Here is a 21,149-nt window from a genome sequence, read left to right as displayed (position 1 = left end):
AGGGTTCTGAATAAGAGACTGTAGCCTTATAAAATGACAGGTGGTCATTAAGAAGACACCAGCTCGCTGGACTTCCTCACCAAACAAAAAAGAAAAAGATTGGTTATACATTTCCACCACAAGAGTTGAATTTTAAGGTCCCTCTATAATCCTAGCAGGCTAGATTTAAATGATATGTCTTTTTCAAGAAGTGAGGATGATGGGTATCGCCAGCATGCATGTGAGGAATTGATTTAATCATTCACATCACTCATAACCAATATCAGAGACAAAAACAACTTCAACAGTATTATCTAGCATGTTCTAAATTTAACCATATGGTTAAATGCAACAGATTTGGCTATGTCCTATAATGATATACCTTTAAGTGTCTATAAATAAATATTAAAAATGTAAATGTTACATCTGTAATACAGGAGGGAAAGAAAACAATTAGCTTTACTACAAAGAAAAAGGGAATTTCAAAAATCAATCCAAACTGGTTAGTCTGAGTATCCAAGAGGTCAGTAAAGACTTTGAAAATCAGTATCAGTTAGGTGAATTTTTATAAAGTCCAGCATTGTACAGAACAAAGCTGGCACTGCTTCTTTTTCTGAAACTAATCCAATTACCCTGACTAAATATAGCATGTTATTTCATTATCTTCAGCCTAATACCCTACACAACTGATATAGCCCCTGTTTTTAAGAATATATTGCCAAGTATTCTGTAATTATAATAAAAAATAGGTACTTCAAATACCTAATTTGTTTCAACAAATACTTGAAATTCAATGATCCCTCAGTAGTCATAATAATTTCACAAATATTAACACAAACATAAGATGTATTTTCACTTAATAAGATCTTAGTAAAGCTTAAGATTTAATGCCAGCTTAAAATAATGCATTAAGATAACACTGAGAACACATTTCAATTAAAACTAAACTTTTGTCTGAAGCTTAGTAATAACAAGTAAAGTATTTAAACCTAAGCCTCTTTTTCACCACTCTCTAAGTGATGTAACAGAAATTTCAGTGATGAGAGGCTAAAGAATACCAAGTATCCTTCAACAGAAAAATGGATAAAGTTGTGTATATATATATACACAATGGAATTACTTGGTGATAAAAAAGAATGAAATCTTGCCATTTGCAACAACATGGATGGACCTAGAGGGCAGTATACTAAGTGAAATAAGTCAGAGAAAGACAAATACCATATGATTTCACTTATATGTGGAATCTAAAAAAACAAAACAAATGAACAAAGAAACAAAAAACCAGACTCTTAACTACAGAGAACAAACTGGGTAGTTGCCAGAGAGGAGATGGGTGGCTGTGGTTGGGTGAATGAAATAGATAAAGGGAATTAAGAGATACAAACTTACAGTTATAAAATAAGTAAGTCATGGAGATGAGAAGTACAGCACAGGGAATATAGTCAGTAATATTATACCAATGTTGTACGGTGACAGATGGTAATAGTGGTGAGCAATTAGTAAATGTATAGAACTGTCCAATCAATATGTTGTACAACTGAAACTAATATAATATTGTATGTTAATTATACTTCAATAAAAATAAAAAGAATACTTCAATTTCATTAAAATATTGACAATTAGGGGCGCCTGGGTGGCTCAGTCGTTAAGTGTCTGCCTTCGGCTCGGATCGTGATCTCAGGGTCCTGGGATCGAGCCCTGCACTGGGCTCCCTGCTCCGCGGGAAGCCTGCTTCTCTCTCCCACTCCCCCTGCTTGTGTTCCCTCTCTCGCTGTGTCTCTCTCTGTCAAATAAATAAATAAAATCTTTAAGAAAAAATAAAATAAAATATTGACAATTAGATTTAATAATTAATTAATCATTTTTGCTTCACTTGGCCATGTTGGTTCCATAATTATTAAGGGTATGGACTTTCTTAGAAAAGAGTTTTAATTGTTTAAGACCTTCAACTTTGATTTTCTCTATTACTCTAAGCAGTATAATATTATACTATAATAATAATATATATACTACATAAAAATGTTAAGTATTTTATTTAACCTACCCTGAGTAGTATAAGACTACTTTTTAAAAGGCTATATTTATGTGGGTAAAGCACCACAGTAATGTGTGTGTCAGTTTTACCATGATGACTTTGAGATGGAATGCATGTAGAAATGTCAAGTAGTTTGGAGACATCAAACTGGACTTTAGGAAAGAGGTAGGGCTTGAAACAGATATTTGGCAATCATCCTAAATTTAGATGCAATAATTGAAACTAGAACAGACAGAATTTCCAAGGAGTAACTGATTGCCCCAATATCATGGAATGTCCTGCTTTCTACACCATAGGTACTCAGTAAATATTCACTAAATGACTAACATTAAAAAATGATAATAAACCTCTTATATTGCAATGGTTCTGCATTCTTTAGCTACTGCTGCTTTTGTAGGATGAATTTATTATTATTTTTTAAATATATAAAACCATGAAGGGGCGCCTGGGTGGCTCAGTCGTTAAGCGTCTGCCTTCAGCTCAGGTCATGGTCCCAGGGTCCTGGGATCGAGCCCCGCATCAGGCTCCCCGCTCAGCAGGAAGCCTGCTTCTCCCTCTCCCACTCCCCCTCCTTGTGTTCCCTCTCTGGCTGTCTTTCTCTCTAGCAAATAAATAAAATCTTTAAAAAAAATAAAAATAAAAATAAAACCATGAAAACTACTATGCAGGACAAAGTAAACTGCCTTGACCTCTCTAGACACATCTGTTTTTAATTTACCCTAAAAGACAAACTATTGTGACCCACTGAAACTCATGAAAATACCCAGAAATCTTAAAAGTCTCCTCAAACATCTTAGCATCTAATTAAACTATCTCCCCCTCCACTACAATCAGCGTTCACTTTCTTTCATACAAGTGAATAATTTTCTACACTAATTCCAAAAATTGATACACCACCATCTTCTACCATTTCCCTTTGCAATATTTATACTGTATTTCAGCTACCATAAGGGTTAGAGACTATTATAAACTGTTGATTCTTTTTTTTAATTTGAGAGAGAGAGAGAAGAGGAGACAGTGAGAGAGGAGTATAAGCGGGGAGGAGGGGGAGAAGTGGGCTCCCTGCAGAGCAAGGAGCCCGATGCGGGGTTCGATCCCAGGACCCTGGAATCATGACCTGAACCAAAGGCAGACGCTTAACCGACTGAGCCACCCAGGCGCCGCACTAGTGTTGATTCTTAACCAACATTTATATCATCATTTAAATTAGGCATTCCATATTCCAAGTAACTAAAAATGAAAATTTCAGAACAAAGCCCATTTGTAACTTGACTACTTCAGTTTTCTTATTTTATTTTTTGGTTTTGTAAAACTTATTTTCTGTTCATGAGAAGAGGAAGACCATTAATAAACTATGATTAAACTTCCACCCAGAAATCAATAGCCAAGGTAACATGGAAAAAATGCTAGATTTCAAAGCACGGCAGGGTCACAGTAGCTGAAGGTGGAATAGATGGCACAGAAATATGAAGTAGGACCAAAGTAGCAGTCAACTCAAGAGCAGAAAAGAACCAGACACAGAAAGCTATGTGATGGAAAGAAACAAAGGTTTTTTTTACTAAAAAATATACTCATATTTTTAGGCATCAGGTTCAAAGAGAGCAGCAGTGTGAGCATATGGGATTGTATCAGCAAAATGTGAGGAATATGCAATTAGTCTCTCTTTACTCTGTAACTTGGAACTTCAAGAGAGCACATTAACTTGAAAAGCTTAGTTTTGAGGCAAGTCTAATATTATTTACTACACTCTCCTACTTCTTTTTAATTTCTTATTGTTTGCCCTCAATTTATGGGATTTAGTCTGTTTTTTTCTACTTTCTCCCAGCCCTGTATCTTTTTTTTTTTTAAGATTTGTATTTATTTACTTGAGAGAGAGAGAGAAAGAGAGAGAGCATGCACAGGAGCTGGGGGGGGAGGGGCAGAGGGAGAAGCAGATTCCCCACTGAGCAGGGAGCCGGATGTGGGGCTCTATCCATCGGCCCTGGGATCAAGACCTGAGGTAAAGGCATACATTTAACCGACTGAGCTATCCAGGCGCACCCTATATCTAACCTTTTAAGACCATCCTTACTGGTTTTCTGTTCTTTTTGCACTACATTAACCTTGCTTCCTATAAACCCAATACAACATTGTACTCTCCAAAGACTCAGGGACCTCCTCTGAAGTTACACTGACCTAACATCAGAGTTAGGGGCTGAAATATAACCAAAGAATAGCATTGTTTCCAGTCTCCCTCCCCCACCAACCATTAAATTATCCTCTAAAGCCCTCATACCTGAACAGGTGATTTTCAAAAATGCACTGGTTTATTCAGAATGTTCATCATCATACAGATTTTTTTTTAAAGGTTTATTTATTTGACAGAGAGAGACACAGTGAGAGAGGGAACACAAGCAAGGGGAGTGAGAGAGGGAGAAACAGGCTTCTCGCAGAGCAGGGAGCCTGATGCGGGGCTCGATCCCGGGACCCTGAGATCGAAGGCAGACGTTTAACAACTGAGCCATCCAGGCGCCCCCATACAGATGTTAAAATAGTTATAGAAGGGCTAAAAAAAAAGTTCATTTAATTAACTATAAATCTAATATAAATTTATAATTAGGCTCATTAGAATTTTTCTCTTGATAGAATTCTTGGTGTCCATGCAGTAGGAGAATATTAGAGTGGACTCTGCTCCAGTACAAAACTATTCTTGTGCTACAGTACTGAGCATTTTTAATGCATTTTTAAACCTATATTTAAAGAATATTTTAACTGAATTATAAATTTCTGGCTACTATCTCTTTATAAAACAAATGTTCCACACTTCAAAAAATAAAATTATGATAACTGGGTTTATGGTCCCAGATGCTATTTTCAATCAATTAAAAATTAGTATTATTCTGGGGCGCCTGGGTGGCTCAGTCGTTGGGCGTCTGCCTTCGGCTCGGGTCATGATCTCAGGGTCCTGGGATCGAGCCCCACATCGGGCTCCCTGCTCGGCGGGAAGCCTGCTTCTCCCTCTCCCACTCCCCCTGCTTGTGTTCCCTCTCTCGCTGTGCCTCTCTCTGTCAAATAAATAAATAAATAAAATCTTTAAAAAAAATAAAAATAAAAATTAGTATTATTCTAATGATAAGATGAAGAAAATTAGTACTTACTTTTGATACCAAATCAATATTAAATCTCCTGCCTTCTTTAATAATTTGTGAGTAAGTAATCCTATTTTTCTTTGGTGGCAATGCAGTGTCTTCTGCTGTAGGCACATTTTCACTTGTTTCTTCTTCTGAAGCTGACTTCACACAAGTTTTATCGTCATAATGTTTTTCTTTTTCCCCTGTTACTCCCACATCGTTTATTTCTAGGGCAGTCTCTAGATCACTGCTTGGAGTTTGTTCTGTGGGCATTTCACAGCTCCCAGTGCATAATGACTCATCTTCTGAAGGCAGATAGGCAGAATGTGCAGTTTCTGTGGGGCTTCCAGATATCACAGAAGCATGATTTTTCTGCAGTGCACCAGCTTCTTCAACATCTTCATGTAAATCCTGACTAATGAGAAATCATAATAACAACACACTTTTGAATATTGTACCGGCTACATTTTTCTATTATTTTAATGGAGATTTTTATTTCTTTACCCCATTTATATTATCAAGTTCAGTATACATTTTGCCTTATATGAACCACACACTAAACATTCATCTGTTAAAGTTCCAATACAATATAAAACATAATTAATATTTGAAAAATACACATAAAGATTTCAGAGTTTAGTAGGGTCTGTCATATGTACACTTTTGAGAATTTAATGTCATCAAGGGAATTGTATTTTAGAAACAAATCAAAAGTGCTTATGAGCACAGGCTTCAGAATAAACAGGACAATGTTCAAATCCTGACCCTGTAATTAGGTAACTCTGTGAACTTACACAAGTTATTTATCCTCTCTGATCTAAATTATCCATCTATAACATATGGATAATAGCATCTACCTCACAAGGTTGTTTTGAAGATTAGTAGTTTAGTCTTCATGGTGTCATGTGCAAAGAACCTATCACAGTGCCTAGCACACAGTAAATGTTCAACAATGGTAGTTATGAAAGATTATTATTTTTGATGATGGGACAGAGCTAGAAAAAGTTGCCATAAAGTTTAAGTTGGCTTATCACAATGTGGTATCTAAGAGGATCTTTTTTTTTTCTTTCCTGCTTTATTTTGTTTTAGTGTCTATTACTCTACTGGAAGTCCCAATTCCAAAGTTACTACTGATAAAACAGGCTCCTGTTCAATCTACCCACATTATGCATTTCACTTTCATGGTTTATCCTCCACAGAACCTACATTTCATTGAGTTGTCCTACTGTGCAACACTAAAAATGCCAATGATAGGCCTTGGGAAGTAAACACCTGCTAACTGATTGCTCAAGAACTTATAGCAGCTCTTCCTTGTATGGTCTCTAAGCCCTACCCCATAAAATCTTCTTCCTGCCTCTAACCCCTATCACCTTCTTTATCAACTATTTTCTGGTCTTACTGCTCTTGTTTTCAGACATAGCATCTCTCTGAATCTATCAACTCCAATCTCCATGTTTTGGACCATATCATTTGTGTTTCCTGGGTTATTCATCCCACTCCCCATAATATCGTAATTCTCTTATTCTCAAAAATAAGCACATACTTTAACAATCTATCCACTGTAAGAAAAATTTTAAATATTTCCCCAAAAAACTTCCTTAAACCAACCATACATATCATTCTATTACTTCATGTCCCCAAAATACACACATGCAGTTTACCTTGCATTTATTTATCAGTTCCTTTTAATAGTCCTTTGGTTGTCCAGGATATACTTTATCTTCTGAAGTAGACTTTAATTCCCTTGAGGGAAGACCAGAACATCTCTACTTATGTGTCCCTCACAGCACCTACTGCACTGCTCTACAGACGTGCTAATAAATTATTGAAGAATAAATGGTTTCTACATGCCAAGGGTGTGTGTGTGTGTGTGTGTGTGTGTGTGTGTGTGTGTAAACATGAAACAAACTGAATCTGTAGAAAACACAAGATAGGAGGCCAGGAAAAAGCAATAAATTATAAGTAAGTCTGAGTACACTTTTAAGTGTATTTTTAAAATGTCTTATTACAATTAATACAATAAACACTATAATAAAAGAGGTACAATGAAAGAGTAACATAACTTAAATGTCAAAAAAAAAAAAAAAGTGCTGGGGAGAAGAGCTAAGATGGTGGAATAGAAGGATCCTAAGCTCTTCTCCCTTGAAAACAACTGGATAACTATCAGATCATTCTGAATACCCAAGAAATCAACCTGAGGACTGACAGAACAAACTACACAACTAGAGGGAGAGAAGAGGTCACATGGAGGAAGGTAGGAAGTGCAGAGACATGCTTTGGGGGAAAAACAGATCTCTCATGCTGTGGAGGGGAGGGAGCCCTGGTCTGGGAGAAAGGCAAGGGAGAGAGAAGCATACAGGGGAACACATTCCATTGGCTGGGAAAACAAAAGAGGCAGATTTTTGTGAGTTTTTGCAACCAGCAGGGATTGAAGACTAGAGTTTTAGAGATCCACAGCATGGCTGGGATAGAGCCTGGAGAGCAAACTGCACTGATCCTGGAGAGAAGGCAGGCAAACCACCTGGGGGCAGACAGTCATCTAAAGAACACCTGGGACACACAGGGGGGAGATAATTCCCTCTTCTCAAACTGAGTTCCTGAGAACAACAAGCACTGAGAACCCTCTCCAGGGACAATGGAACTGCCTGGCTCTATTTCCCTCCCCCACCCCTCAGCATAAAAAAAGAACCAACTGCTATAAACACCAGAGCACCTACACTGGCTGCCTAACTGGCTTATACCAGGTCCAACACCCCTGCACTCTACCCCTACTGAACTTCTTTGTCAAGTTTGACTCAGTCCTAGCTTGACAGGACCCTTCCCCAGAAAACCAGCCACAACATCTCCTGACCAGAGAGTTATGCAAAGATTCAGGTCTAGTGGAAGTAGTATTGGGTCTCATTTAACAAGTAGACTGGAGTACACCTAGTTAAATTCACTGCACTCTGCCCAAGGACCAAACACTGCCCAAAGAAGGCAAGGGTAGACTCTGCAGATAACTGGCCTGAAGGACACAGCAGCCAAAACAAGCAGCAGAATGCATGAGCATGCACCAGACACATGCCCTGAAGCACCAGGCCCTGGGCACTATATGACCTCTTCTTCATAAAGCCAATACACTCAAAAGCAGGAAACGGAACAAGATTTTCTAACAAAGGCAGACACTTAGGCAAAATGCCAAGACGGAGGAATTCATCCCAAATGAAACAACAAGATAAGGTCACAGCCAGAGATCTAACTGAAACAGATATAAATAATATGCCTGAATGGAGAACTGAAAGCAACAATCATAAGGATAATGACTGGACTTGAGAAAAGAATGGAAGACTTCAGGGAGGCCCTTACCACAGAGATAAAAGAGTTAAAAAAAAAAAAAAAACACACAAAACAGAAATGTAAACTGCTATAGAAAAGATCTGAAACAGACTGGATACAACGAACACAAGGATGAAAGAAGCAGAGGAACAGATAAGTGATATAGAAGGTAAAATAACAGACAAATACAAAGCTGCAAAAGAGAGAAAGAAGAATTATGGATCAGGAGAATAGATTCAGGGAACTCAGTGACTCCATCAAATGAAAGAACATTCGTACTATACAAGTCCGAGAACAGGAAGAGAGAGAAAAGGGGGCAGAAAATTTATTTGAGGAAATAATAGCTGAAAGATTCCCTAATCTGGGGAAGGAAACAGACATCCAGATCCTGAGGCACAAAGGACTCCCATCAAAATCCACAGAAGTGGGCCAATACCAAGATTTATTATAATTAAATTTGCAAAATATAGCTATAAAGAAAAAAATCCTAAAAGCAGCAAGACAAAAGAAGTACTGAGCTTACAAAGGAAGACCTATAAGACTAGCTGCAGATCTATCCACAGAAACTTAGTAAGTCAGAACAGTGTCATGATATAATCAAAGTGCTGAATGGGAAAAATCAGCAGCCAGGAATCTCTATCCACCAAGGCTATCATACAGAAGAGAAGGAGAGATGAAGAGTTTCCCAGAGAAAACAAAACTAAAGGAGTTTGTGACCACTAAACCAGCCCTGCAAGAAATACTAAAGGCGACTATTTGAGTGGAAAGAAAAGAACAAAAGTGACAAAGAGAAGAAAGGAACAGAGAAAATCTCCAGACACGACAAACCAAGTAATAAAATGGCAATAAATACATAGCTATCAACAGTTCTGAATGCAAATGGACTAAATGCTCCAATCAAAAGACACAGGATGGCAATATGGATAACAAAACAAGACCCATCTAAATGCTGCCTACAAGAGACTCATTTTAGACCTAATGACACCTGCACACTGAACATGAGGGGATGGATAAACATTTATCATGCAAACAGACATCAAAAGGAAGCCAGAGTAGCAATACTTATATTAAACAAACTAGATTTTAAACCAAAGACTATAATAAGAGATGAAGAAGGGTACTATATCATAATAAAGGGGACTATCCAACAGGAAGATCTAACAACTGTAAATATTTATACCCCCAATACGGGGGGGGGGGCACCCAAATGTACAAAACAATTAATAAAAAACATGAAGAAACTCATTGATATTAATACAGTAATACTACAGGACTTTAACACCCCACTTACATCAATGGACATATCATCTAGGCAGGAAATCAACGAGGAAACAATGGCTTTGAATGCCATACTGGACCAGATGGACTTCACAGATATATTCAGAACACTTCATCCTAAAGCAGCAGAATACCCATTCTTCTTGAGTGCACATGTGACATTCTCAAGAACAGATCACATACTAGGTCACAACTCAGACTTCAACAACTACAAAAAGACTATGATCATACCATGCATCTTTTCTGACCATTTGCTATGAAACTTGAAGTCAAGCACAAGAAAAAATTTGGTAAGACCACAAATACATATAGGCAAAACAATATGCTACTAAAATATGAATGGATCTAGGGTGCCTACGTGGCACAGTCAGTGAAGCGTGTGACTCTTGGTTTTAGCTCAGATCATGATCTCAGGGTAGTGAGACTGAGCCCTGTGTTGGGCTCTGTGCTGAGTCTGCTTGAGATCTTCTCTTCATCTCCCTCTGCCCCTCCTGCTCATGCTCTCCTTCTCTCTCTCTCTAAAGTGAATAAATAAATCAAAAAAAAAAAAAAAAAGAATGAATGGGTCAACCAGGAAATTAAAGAATAAAAAAAATACATGGCAACAAATTAAAATGAAAACATGACAATCCAAGAGAGAAAAATCTCAAATAAACAACCTAACCTTACACCTGAAAGAGCTAGACAAAGAAATATAAATGAAGCCTAAAGCCAGCAGAGGAAAGGAAATAATAAAAATTAGAGCAGGAATAAATGATATAGAAACTAAAAAAAAAAAAAAAAAATAGAACAGATCAATGAAACTAGGAGTTGGTTCCTTGAAAGAATTATTAAAAGTGATAAACCCCTAGCCAGACTTATGAAAAAGAAAAGAGAAAGGATCCAAATAAATAAAATCAGAAATGAGAGAGAAGAAATAACAACCAACACCACAGAAATACAATTATGAGATAATATTATGAAAGTATCAGAAGGTATTATTAAAAATTATATGCCAACAAATTGGACAACTTGGAAGCAATGGATAAATTCCTAGAAACATACATCCTACCAAAACTGAAGCTGGAAGAAACAGAGAACTTGGGCAGACCCAGAACCACCAAAGAAGCTGAAACAGTAATCAAAAATCTCCCAACAAAGAAAAGTCCAAGGCCAGATGGCCTCTCAGGGGAGTTCAACCAAACATTTAAAGAAGAGTTAACACCTTTTCTTCTGAAAGTATTCTAAAAACACAGAAGAGGAAGGAAAACTTCCAAATTCATTCTATGAAGCCAGCATTACCTTGATTCCAGGACCAAAGACTCCACTAAAAAAGACAACTACAGGCAGATATCCCTGATGAACATGGATGCAAAATTTCTCAACAGGATACGAGCAAATTGAATCCAATAGTACATTAAAAGAATCATTCACCATGATCAAGTGGGATTTATTCCTGGGCCACAAGGATGGCTCAAAATTTGGAAGTCAATCAACATGATTTACCACATTAATTAAAAAAAAGGATAAGAACCATATGATCCTTTGAAAAGATACAGAAAAAGCATCTGACAGAGTACAACATACATTCATTATAAAAAAAAAAAAAAAAAAAAAAAACCCTCAACAAAGTAGGGTTAGAGGGAACATACCTCAACATAATAAAGGTCTTATATGAAAAATCCACACCTAATATCATTCTCAATGGGGAAAAACTAAGAGGTTTTTCCTTTATGGTCATGGACAAGATAGGGATGTCCACTCTTACCACAATTATTTCACATAGTACTGGAAGTCCTAGCCACAGCAATCAGACAATACAAAGAAATAAAAGGCATCCAAATTGGCAAAGAAGAAGTTAAACTTTCACTATTTGCAGATGACATGATACTCTATACAGAAACCCCAAAGACTGCACCAAAAAATTGCAAGGACTGATACATGAATTCAGTAAAGTCACAGGATACAAAACCAACATACAGAAATGTGGTGCATACCTATACACCAATAATGAAGCAGCAGAAAGAGAAATCAAGGAATCAATCCCATTGCTCCAAAAATTGTAAGATACCTAGGAATAAACCTATCCAAAGAGGTAAAAGATCTATACTCTGAACTAGAACACTTATGAAAGAAACTGAAGATGACACAAAGAAATGGAAATACATTGCAAGCTCATGGATTGGAAGAAAAATATTGTTCAAATGTCTATATTGCCCAAAGCAACCTACAGTCTTCATGCAATCTTTATCAGAATAACAGCAGCATTTTTCACAGAACTAGAACAAAGAATTCTAAAATTTGTATAGAACCACAAAATACCCCAAATAGCAAAAAGCAATCTTCAAAAAGAAAAGCAAAGCTGGAAACATCACAATTCAAGACCTTAAGTTATATCATTACAAAGCTATAGTGATCAAGACAGTATAATACTGTCACAAAAATAGATACATAGATCAACAGAACAGAAAACCCAGAAATGTACCCACCACTATATGGTCAATTAATCTTCAACAAAGCAGGAAAGTATATCCAATGGGTAAAAGACAGTCTCTTCAACAAATGTTGTTGGGAAAACCGGAGAGCAACATGCAAAAAATGAAACTGGACCACTTACTTATACTATACACAAAAACAGACACAGAATGGGGCGCCTGGGTGGCTCAGTTGGTTAAGCGACTGCCTTCGGCTCAGGTCGTGATCCTGGAGTCCCGGGTTCGAGTCCCACATCAGGCTCCCTGCTCAGCAGGGAGTCTGCTTCTCCCTCTGACCCTCCTCCCTCTCATGCTCTCTGTCTCTCATTGTCTCTCTCGCAAATAAATAAAATCTTAAAAAAAAAAAAAAAATTAAAAAAAAAAACAACAGACAAAGAATGATGAAAAGAGCTAAATGTGACACAGGAAACCCTCAAAATCCTAGAGGAGAACACAGGCAGCAACCTCTTTGACATCGGCTGTAGCAACTTCTTACTAGATATGTCTCCTGAGGCAAGGGAAATTACAGCAAAAATAAACTATTGGGACTTCATCAAAATAAAAAGTTTCTGCACAGTGAAGGAAATAATCAACAAAACTAAAAGGCAACCTACAAAATTGGAGAAGACATCCTCAAATGATGTATCTGATGAAGGGTTAGTATCCAAAATCTATAAAGAACTTGTCAAACTCCACACCCAAAAAACAAATAATCCAGTTAAAAAACGGGCAAAAGACATGAACAGACATCAGCAGACACATGAAAAGATGCTCAACATCACCGATCATCAGGGAAATACAAATCAAAACTACAATGAGATATTACCTCACACCAGTCAGAATGGATAAAATTAACAACACAGGAAACAAAAGGTCTTGGCAAGGATGTGGAGAAAGGGGAACCCTCTTACACTGTTAAGGGGAATGCAAACTAGTGCAGCCACTCTGGAAAACAGTATAGAGGTTCCTCAAAACATTAAAAATAGCACTGTACAATCCAGCAATTGCACCACAGGGTATTTACCCAAAGAATACAAAAATATTATCTCAAAGGGATATATGCACCCTGATGTTTATAGCAGCACTATCAACAATAGCCAAATTATGGAAAGAGCCCCAATGTCCATTGACTGATAAATCGAAAAAGATGTGAGATATATATATGATATAGGAATACTACTCAGCCATAAAAAAGAATGAAATCTTGCCATTTGCAACATGGATGAAGCTCATTACTATTACACTAAGCGAAATAAGACAGAAAAAGACAAACACCACATGATTTCACTCATATGTGGAATGTAAGAAATAAAAGACACAAACATAGAGGGGGGAAGAAAAAGAAGAAAACCAAGAAACAGACTCCCAACTATAGATGACAAGCTGATAGTTACCAGAGGGGAGGTGGGTGGGGATGGGGGGTGAGGGAGGGTTGGGGGGGGCACTTAAATAGGTGACTGGGATTAAGGAGGGCATTTGTGATGAGCACCAGGTGTTATATATAAGTGCTGAATCACTAAATTCTACATCTGAAACTAATGTGTATGTTGACCGGAGTTTAAATAAAAACTTGGAAAAAATAATATTTACAGTCCCAAAAAAAGAAATAAAATGGCAAGATCTTTACTGTTATAATCCAATAATTTTAATTTAATAAAATGAAAATAAAACTTAATATCATTAATGATCTAATCCTACCTTTTAGATCTAGGAAAGTAAAGCGGGAAAAGTTCTAGACCTAGATGCATTAATTAGCAGGTCACTTAATCTCTCAGATTCATCTATAAAATGGGAATCAGTCCACTTTCCTTACTTTTCATGAGGCTGTTGTACCATAAATGAGCTAATGTATATGCAAGGTATTTTATAAACTCCAAAAGACTAATCAAACATGAGATACTAATCAAACATAAGATACCGCTAAACTTCACAAAGGTCAACAAACAACTCAAAATACACGTACCCAGGTTTTTTTTTTTTTTTAAAGATTTTATTTATTTATTTGAGAGAGAGAGAATGAGAGAGCGAGCACATGAGAGGGGGGAGGGTCAGAGGGAGAAGCAGACTCCCTGCCGAGCAGAGAGCCCGATGCGGGACTCGATCCAGGGACTCCAGGATCATGACCTGAACCGAAGGCGGTCGCTTAACCAACTGAGCCACCCAGGCGCCCCACGTACCCAGGTTTTTTGAGATCACACATTGAAAGCTCTTTGGCCACATTACCCCACGATACCATTGTCATTAGCAACATTAAAAATAAGGAGCAATAATATGACATGTGATTTGTATATTTTCTACAGAATTATTCATGCTCTACACTTTCATTATTTTAAAAAGCAAATAAACCGAAGTGTGCTCCATGAGGGATCTAAGGTGACAACTTTCAGAAGTCCCACAACTACAAATTAAGGAATGACATGATAATCAACTGCATTTTACAGATAAGACAAAATATGGCAACTTATTACAGACCTTGATAATGACACCATGGAAACTGAACACAGAAACTGATCTAGTCAGTGGCTCTCTATTACATTCTGAGAAAAGGGGCTTTCTACAGTGAATGAAATGTATTAATGCTGAACAGTCTGGAAAACATGACAAAATAATTAAACTATAAGTAAGTATAAGAAAAGAAATTATTCTTTGTGTATCTGTCCTACAACCATAAATTAATAAGTCTTACTCTTCTCAACATCATTTTGTGAAATCCCTAGCACTATGGAAAACATGCAATAAAAACACAAGATTGTCCTTAGTTTCTATTTTTTTTTTTAAAGATTTTATTTATTTGAGAGAGAGAATGAGATAGAGAGAGAGAGCATGAGATGGGGGAGGGTCAGAGGGAGAAGCAGACTCCCCGCCGAGCAGGGAGCCCGACGCGGGACTCGATCCCGGGACTCCAGGATCATGACCTGAGCCGAAGGCAGTCGTCTAACCAACTGAGCCACCCAGGCGCCCTGTCGTTAGTTTCTATTAACAACATTTTTGGACTTTGGCTAAGGTTAAATTTAATACTTAACTAGAAGCTATAAAGACACCAGAAAATTCCCAAAACTCCATTTAACGCACTAGTAAGCAAAATTCTCTTCATCAAAATGAACTTATCTTTCCTCAAATTTAAAACTTCATATTGTGGTAAAAGAATTTCTTAAAATAGATAATTTAACCTTTTGAAGAAAAATTCAGAATAAATTAAAAACTCAAATTTATAAATTTTAAAGTATTTGAAAAATATAAAAACACATTTGCAAGTTGTTAATGAATATGGCTGATTATAAGCTCTCAATGGAAACTATGAGTTCAACAATGCTATTATGATTTTAACATATAAAGAAAAAATCTGCCTCATTAGTTCTCATAAAACTTTTCGATATCAAAGAAGATTTCACAAATGAAACGTAATATCATTTATAGTGCCAATTTGAATTTCAAAGACATTTACAATACAGTATAACAATATTGAGATAATTTTACCTACCTGCAACTGATGAATACTACTTTGTCTAATGCTTTTTATACTAACTGCCAAGATATATATATATAATCTTAAGAATCTGGGGGTATAAATTCAGGTATTATCTAGTATTGCTTATCAATAAATTATATTAACAAAGTAATACCTCAAAGTGAATGCATCTTATTTATTCACAGTTTGAGATGAGTCAAATAAAAAATTGCCAACTGGTTAATTTATTCAACACAGGTTTTAACATATTCATTTTTCAACCATTTGCATCTTTTTCACCACACTATAGGTTGTTGCAAAAATTGTATTTTTACTTAGTTGTATGTGCTTTGTTCTAAGGCCAAGCATTTCTGATTTGCACAGTATATGTTAAACTGCTACCCAGCTGTTTATTCCTGCAAATAAATGTTTAATGGATACCCATAACAGTTACAAAAATCAGACTATCCAAAAGTTATTGTTCCAGAAACTAGCAATATAAAAAAACACTGTATTCAATTTTGAATTGCTACAATAAAATATATTGATATATCTTTTTCTCTACTCTTACCAACTTCAAATATTAACACACATTATGGAATATAGCTGAAATACTAACCTCTTGTCACATTTTTCCAGGAACAAAATTTCGTAAGATGATGTACTGCAAGTACTGCTGGTTGTCTACACAGCAACCATTAGTCTCTTCCTCCCTGACACAAGAAATGCAATTCCAGAACTAGGGAGAGGATCATGGCTGATTAAAGCCAATTATAGCAATTTACATCCCTTTGCTGCTGACTTGATTTAGGAGTGAGCTAGTTATCCAGTTTTAGCCAATGAGACAAGGGAGAGTGTGCTGGGAGCTCCTGATGAAGACTCTGTAGTATAATAATAAAAAAAAGGGGATACATATGGGGCACCTGGTGGCTCAGTTAAGCATCTGCCTTCAGCTAAGGTCATGATCTCAGGGTCCTGGGATGGAGTCCCACATGGGGCTCGCTGCTCAACGGGGAGTCTGCTTCACCCTCTACCCCTGTGCTCTCTTTCTCTTTCTCTCTCACTTTCTCTCAAGTAAATAAATTAAATCTTTAAAAAAGATAAAAGGGACACATATGTTAGGAAAACTCTCCTCCTTCCTATCATGTTTGGAGGTCTTTGCTGCATGAAAATCTGTTTAGAATTTTGGCAACCACTTTAAAACTCTAGACAGCAAACTAAGAGAAGTGCAGAACAGCTGCCCCAAAGCTCTAATGTGATTAAGATGCTCAATTAATGAGAAAAAATACAAAAACAACCACAAAACAAGTAACAAAATGGCAATAAATACATATCAATAATTACTTTGGATGTAAATGAACTAAAAGCTCCAATCAAGACATATGGTGACAGAGTACATAAAAAAAAACAAGACCCATCTATATGCTACCTACAAAAGACTCATTTACCTGCACATTAAAAGAGAGGGGATGGAGAAACACTTATTATGCAAATGAATGTCAAAAGAAAGCCAGGATAGCAACACTTATGTTGGACAAAATAGACTTTAAAACAAAGACTGTAACAAAAGACAAAGGATACTATATAATTAAAAAAGAGACAATCCAACAAGAGGATATAAGAATTGTAAATGTTTATGCGCCCAAATAGACAAAAGAGTTAATAACAAACATAAAGAAACTGATAATAATACGATAATAGTAGGGGACTTAAAACACCCCACTTACATCGATGGGATTCATCATCTAAACAGACAATCAACAAGGAAACAATGGCTTTGAATGACATGCTACACCAGATGGATTTAACAGATATATTCACATCATTCCATCCTAAAACAGAATCACATTCTTTTCAAGCACCATGGAACATTCTCCATAACAGATCACATATTAGGCCATAACACAAGTCTTAAATACAAAAACACTGAAGTCCTATCATGCGCCTTTTCTGAACACAAAGCTATGAAACTAGAAATTAAGCGCAAGACAAAAATCTGGAACGACCACAAATACATGGAGTTAAACAACATGGTCCTAAACAATGAATGGGTCAACTAGGAAATCAAAGAAGAAATTAAAAAATACATGGAAACAGGGGTACCTGGGTGGCTTAGTCCGTTGGGCGTCTACCTTCAGCTTGGGTCATGATCCCGGGGTCCTGGGATCGAGCCCTGCATCAGTCTCCCGCTCAGTGGTGAGCCTGTTTCTCCCTCTACCTCTGCCCTTACCCCCCTACTCGTGCTTGCTCTCCCATGCTATCTCTCTCTCGAATAAATAAATCTTTAAAAAATACACATGGAAACATATGAAAATGAAACCACAACAGTCCAAAGTCTTTTGGGTGCAGCAAAAGCAATTCTAAGAGGGAAGTATATAGCAATACAGGCCTACCTCAAGAAGCAAGAAAAGTCTCAAATGAACAACCCAGCCTTACATCTAAAGGAGCTAGGGAAAAAAAAAAAAAAAAACAATGAAACCTAAAGCCAGCATAAGGAAGAAAATAATAAAGATTAGAGCAGCAATAAATGATATAGGAACTAAAAAAGGCAATACAACATATCAATGAAACCAGGAGTAGGTTCTTTGAAAAATTTAATACAACTGATAAACCTTTAGCCTGATTTATCAAAAAGAAAAGAGAAAGGACCCAAATAAATAAAATCACAAATGACAGAGGAGAAATAACCAACATCACAGAAATACAAACAACTGTAAGAGAATATTCTAAAACATTATATGCCAACAAATTGAAAAACCTAGAAGAAATGGGTAATTCTAACAAACATAAACTACCAAAACTGAAGCAGGAAGAAATAAAAAATTTAACCAGATTACCACCAATGAAATTCAAATAGTAATCAAAAAACTACCAACAAACAAAAGTCCAAGGCCAGATGGCTTCACGGGTGAATTCTACCAAATGTTTAAAGAAAAGTTAATACCTTTTCTTCTGAAAGTATTCTAAAAAAACAGAAGAGGAAGGAAAACTTCCAAATTCAGTCTCTGAGGACAGTATCACCCTAACACCAAAACCAGATAAAGACACCACAAAAAAAAGAGAACTTCAGGCCAATATCTCTGATGAACACAGATACAAAAATCCTCAATAACATACTAGCAAACCAAATCCAACAATACATTAAAAAAAATCATACACTACAATAAAGTGGGATTTATTCCTGAGATGTAAGGGTGGTACAATATTCACAAACCAATCAATGTGATACATCATCACATCAATAACAGGAAGAATAAAAACCATATGATCATGTCAAGAGATGCGGAAAAAGCACTTGACAAAGTACAACATCCATTCATGATAAAAACCCTAAACAAAGTGGTCCAGAGGGAACATACCTCAACAGAATAAAGGCCTTATATGAAAACACCACAGCTGCTGGAGTGGTGGGGGGTGGGAGGGATGGGGTGGCTGGGTGATAGACATTGGGGAGGGTATGTGCTATGGTGAGCGCTGTGAATTGTGTAAGACTGCTGAATTACAGACCTGTACCTCTGAAACAAACAATACATTATATGTTAAAAAAAAAAAAAAAAAAAAAGAAGATAACAGGATGGGAAAAATGAAGGGGGGTAAATCGGAGGGGGAGACAAACCATGAGAGACTATGGACTCTGAGAAACAACCTGAGGGTTCTAGAGGGGAGAGGGGTGGGGGGATGGGTTAGCCTGGTGATGGGTATTAAAGAGGGCACGTACTGAATGGTGTTATACGCAAACAATGAATCATGGAACACTACATCAAAAACTAATGATGTAATGTATGGTGATTAACATAACATAATAAAATAATAAAAAAGAAAACCCCACAGCTAAGATCATACCCAATGGTGAAAAATTGAGAGGTATTCCTGTAAGATCAGGAACAAGACAAGGATGTCCACTCTCACCACTTTTATTGAATATAGTACTGGAAGCCCTAGCCACAGCAGACAATAAAAAGAAATAAAAGGCATTGAAATTGGTAAGAAAGAAGTAAAACTTCCACTATTTGCAGATGACATGATGGTATACAAATAAAATACTAAAGACTCCATCAAAATACTGATACTATACTAGAACTGATAAATGAATAAAGTTGCAGGATACAAAATCAATGTACAGAAATCTGCATTCCTTTACAGTAGTAATGAAGCAAAATAATAACGATGAAGCATCAGAAAGTGAAATTAAGAAAACAATCCCACTTACAATTGTACCAAAAACAATAAAATATGTAGGAATAAACTTAATAAAGTGAAAGACCTATACTCTGAAAACTATAAAACACTGATGAAAGGAATTCAATAGGACACAAAGAAACAGAAAGACATTCCATGCTCATGGAATGAAAGAACAAATATTGTTAAAAATTCTGTTAAAATGTCTATGCTGCTCAGGGCAATGTATACTTTCAATGCCATCCCAATCAAAATACCAATGGCATTTTTCAAAGTGCTGGAACAAACAATCCTAAAATTTGTATGAAACCAGAAAAGACCCCAAATCGCCAAGGAAATGTTGAAAAAGAGAAACAAAGCTGGGGGCATCACATTGCTTGATTTCAAGCTATATTACAAAGCTGTGATCACCAAGACAGCATGGTACTGGCACAAAAACAGACACATTGATCAATGGAACAGAATTCAAATCAAAGCCACATTGATATACCACTTTACACCAGTTAGAATGGCAAAAATTGACAAGGCAAGAAACAACAAATGTTGGAGAAGTTGTAGAGAAAGGGGAACCCTCTTACACTGTTGGTGGGAATGCAAGTTGGTACAGCCACTTTGGAAAACAGTGTGGAGACGCCTCAAAAAGTTAAAAATAGAGCTACCCTATCACCCAGCAATTGTACTACTCGACATTTATCCCAAAGACACAGATGTAGTGAAAAGAAGGGCCACATGCACTCCAATGTTCACAGCAGCAATGTCCACAATAGCCAAACTGTGGAAGGAGCCAAGATGCCCTTCAACAGATGAATGGATAAAGAAGATGTGGTCCATATATACAATGGAATATTACTCAGCCATCAGAAAGGATGAATACCCACCATTTGCACTGACATGGATGGAACTGGAGGAGATTATGCTAAGTGAAATAAGTCAAGCAGAGAAAGTCAATTATCATATGGTTTCACTTATTTGTGGGACATAAGGAACAGCATGGAGGACATTAGGAGAAGAAGGGAAAAATGAAGGGGGGGGAATCAGAGGGGGAGACGAACCATGAGACTATGGACTCCCAGAAACAAATTGAGGGTTTTAGAGGGGAGGAGGGTACAGGGATGGGTTAGGCTGGTGATGGGTATTAAGGAGGGTACGTGTTTCATGGAGCACTGGGTGTTATACGCAAACAATGAATCATGGAACACTACATCAAGAACTAATGATGTACTGTATGCTGACTAACATAATAAAAAATAAATTCTATATTACCCAAATCAATCTACAGATTTAATGCAATCCATGTCTAAAGAGAAACAGCATTTTTCACAGAACTAGAACAAACAATCCTAAAATTTGTA

The 21,149-nt window shown here is 36.8% G+C and overlaps 1 protein-coding gene across 3 annotated transcripts in view; it reads right to left on the bottom strand.

Annotated features, from left to right (window-relative positions):
• Nucleotides 1–21,149, bottom strand: part of CHM (CHM Rab escort protein) — a 206,934-nt gene that overhangs the window by 119,149 nt on the left and 66,636 nt on the right. For all 3 annotated transcript variants that reach the window (XM_078064860.1, XM_078064861.1, XM_078064862.1), the window contains exon 5: nucleotides 5,152–5,539. In XM_078064860.1, the coding sequence (XP_077920986.1) occupies nucleotides 5,152–5,539 (388 nt within the window). The remainder of the gene's footprint in view (nucleotides 1–5,151; nucleotides 5,540–21,149) is intronic.

Source organism: Halichoerus grypus, chromosome X (genome assembly GCF_964656455.1).
Source record: "Halichoerus grypus chromosome X, mHalGry1.hap1.1, whole genome shotgun sequence".
NCBI lineage: Eukaryota > Metazoa > Chordata > Mammalia > Carnivora > Phocidae > Halichoerus > Halichoerus grypus.
Note: the sequence above shows the minus strand (reverse complement) of the source record. Positions and strands in the feature narration are given on the sequence as shown.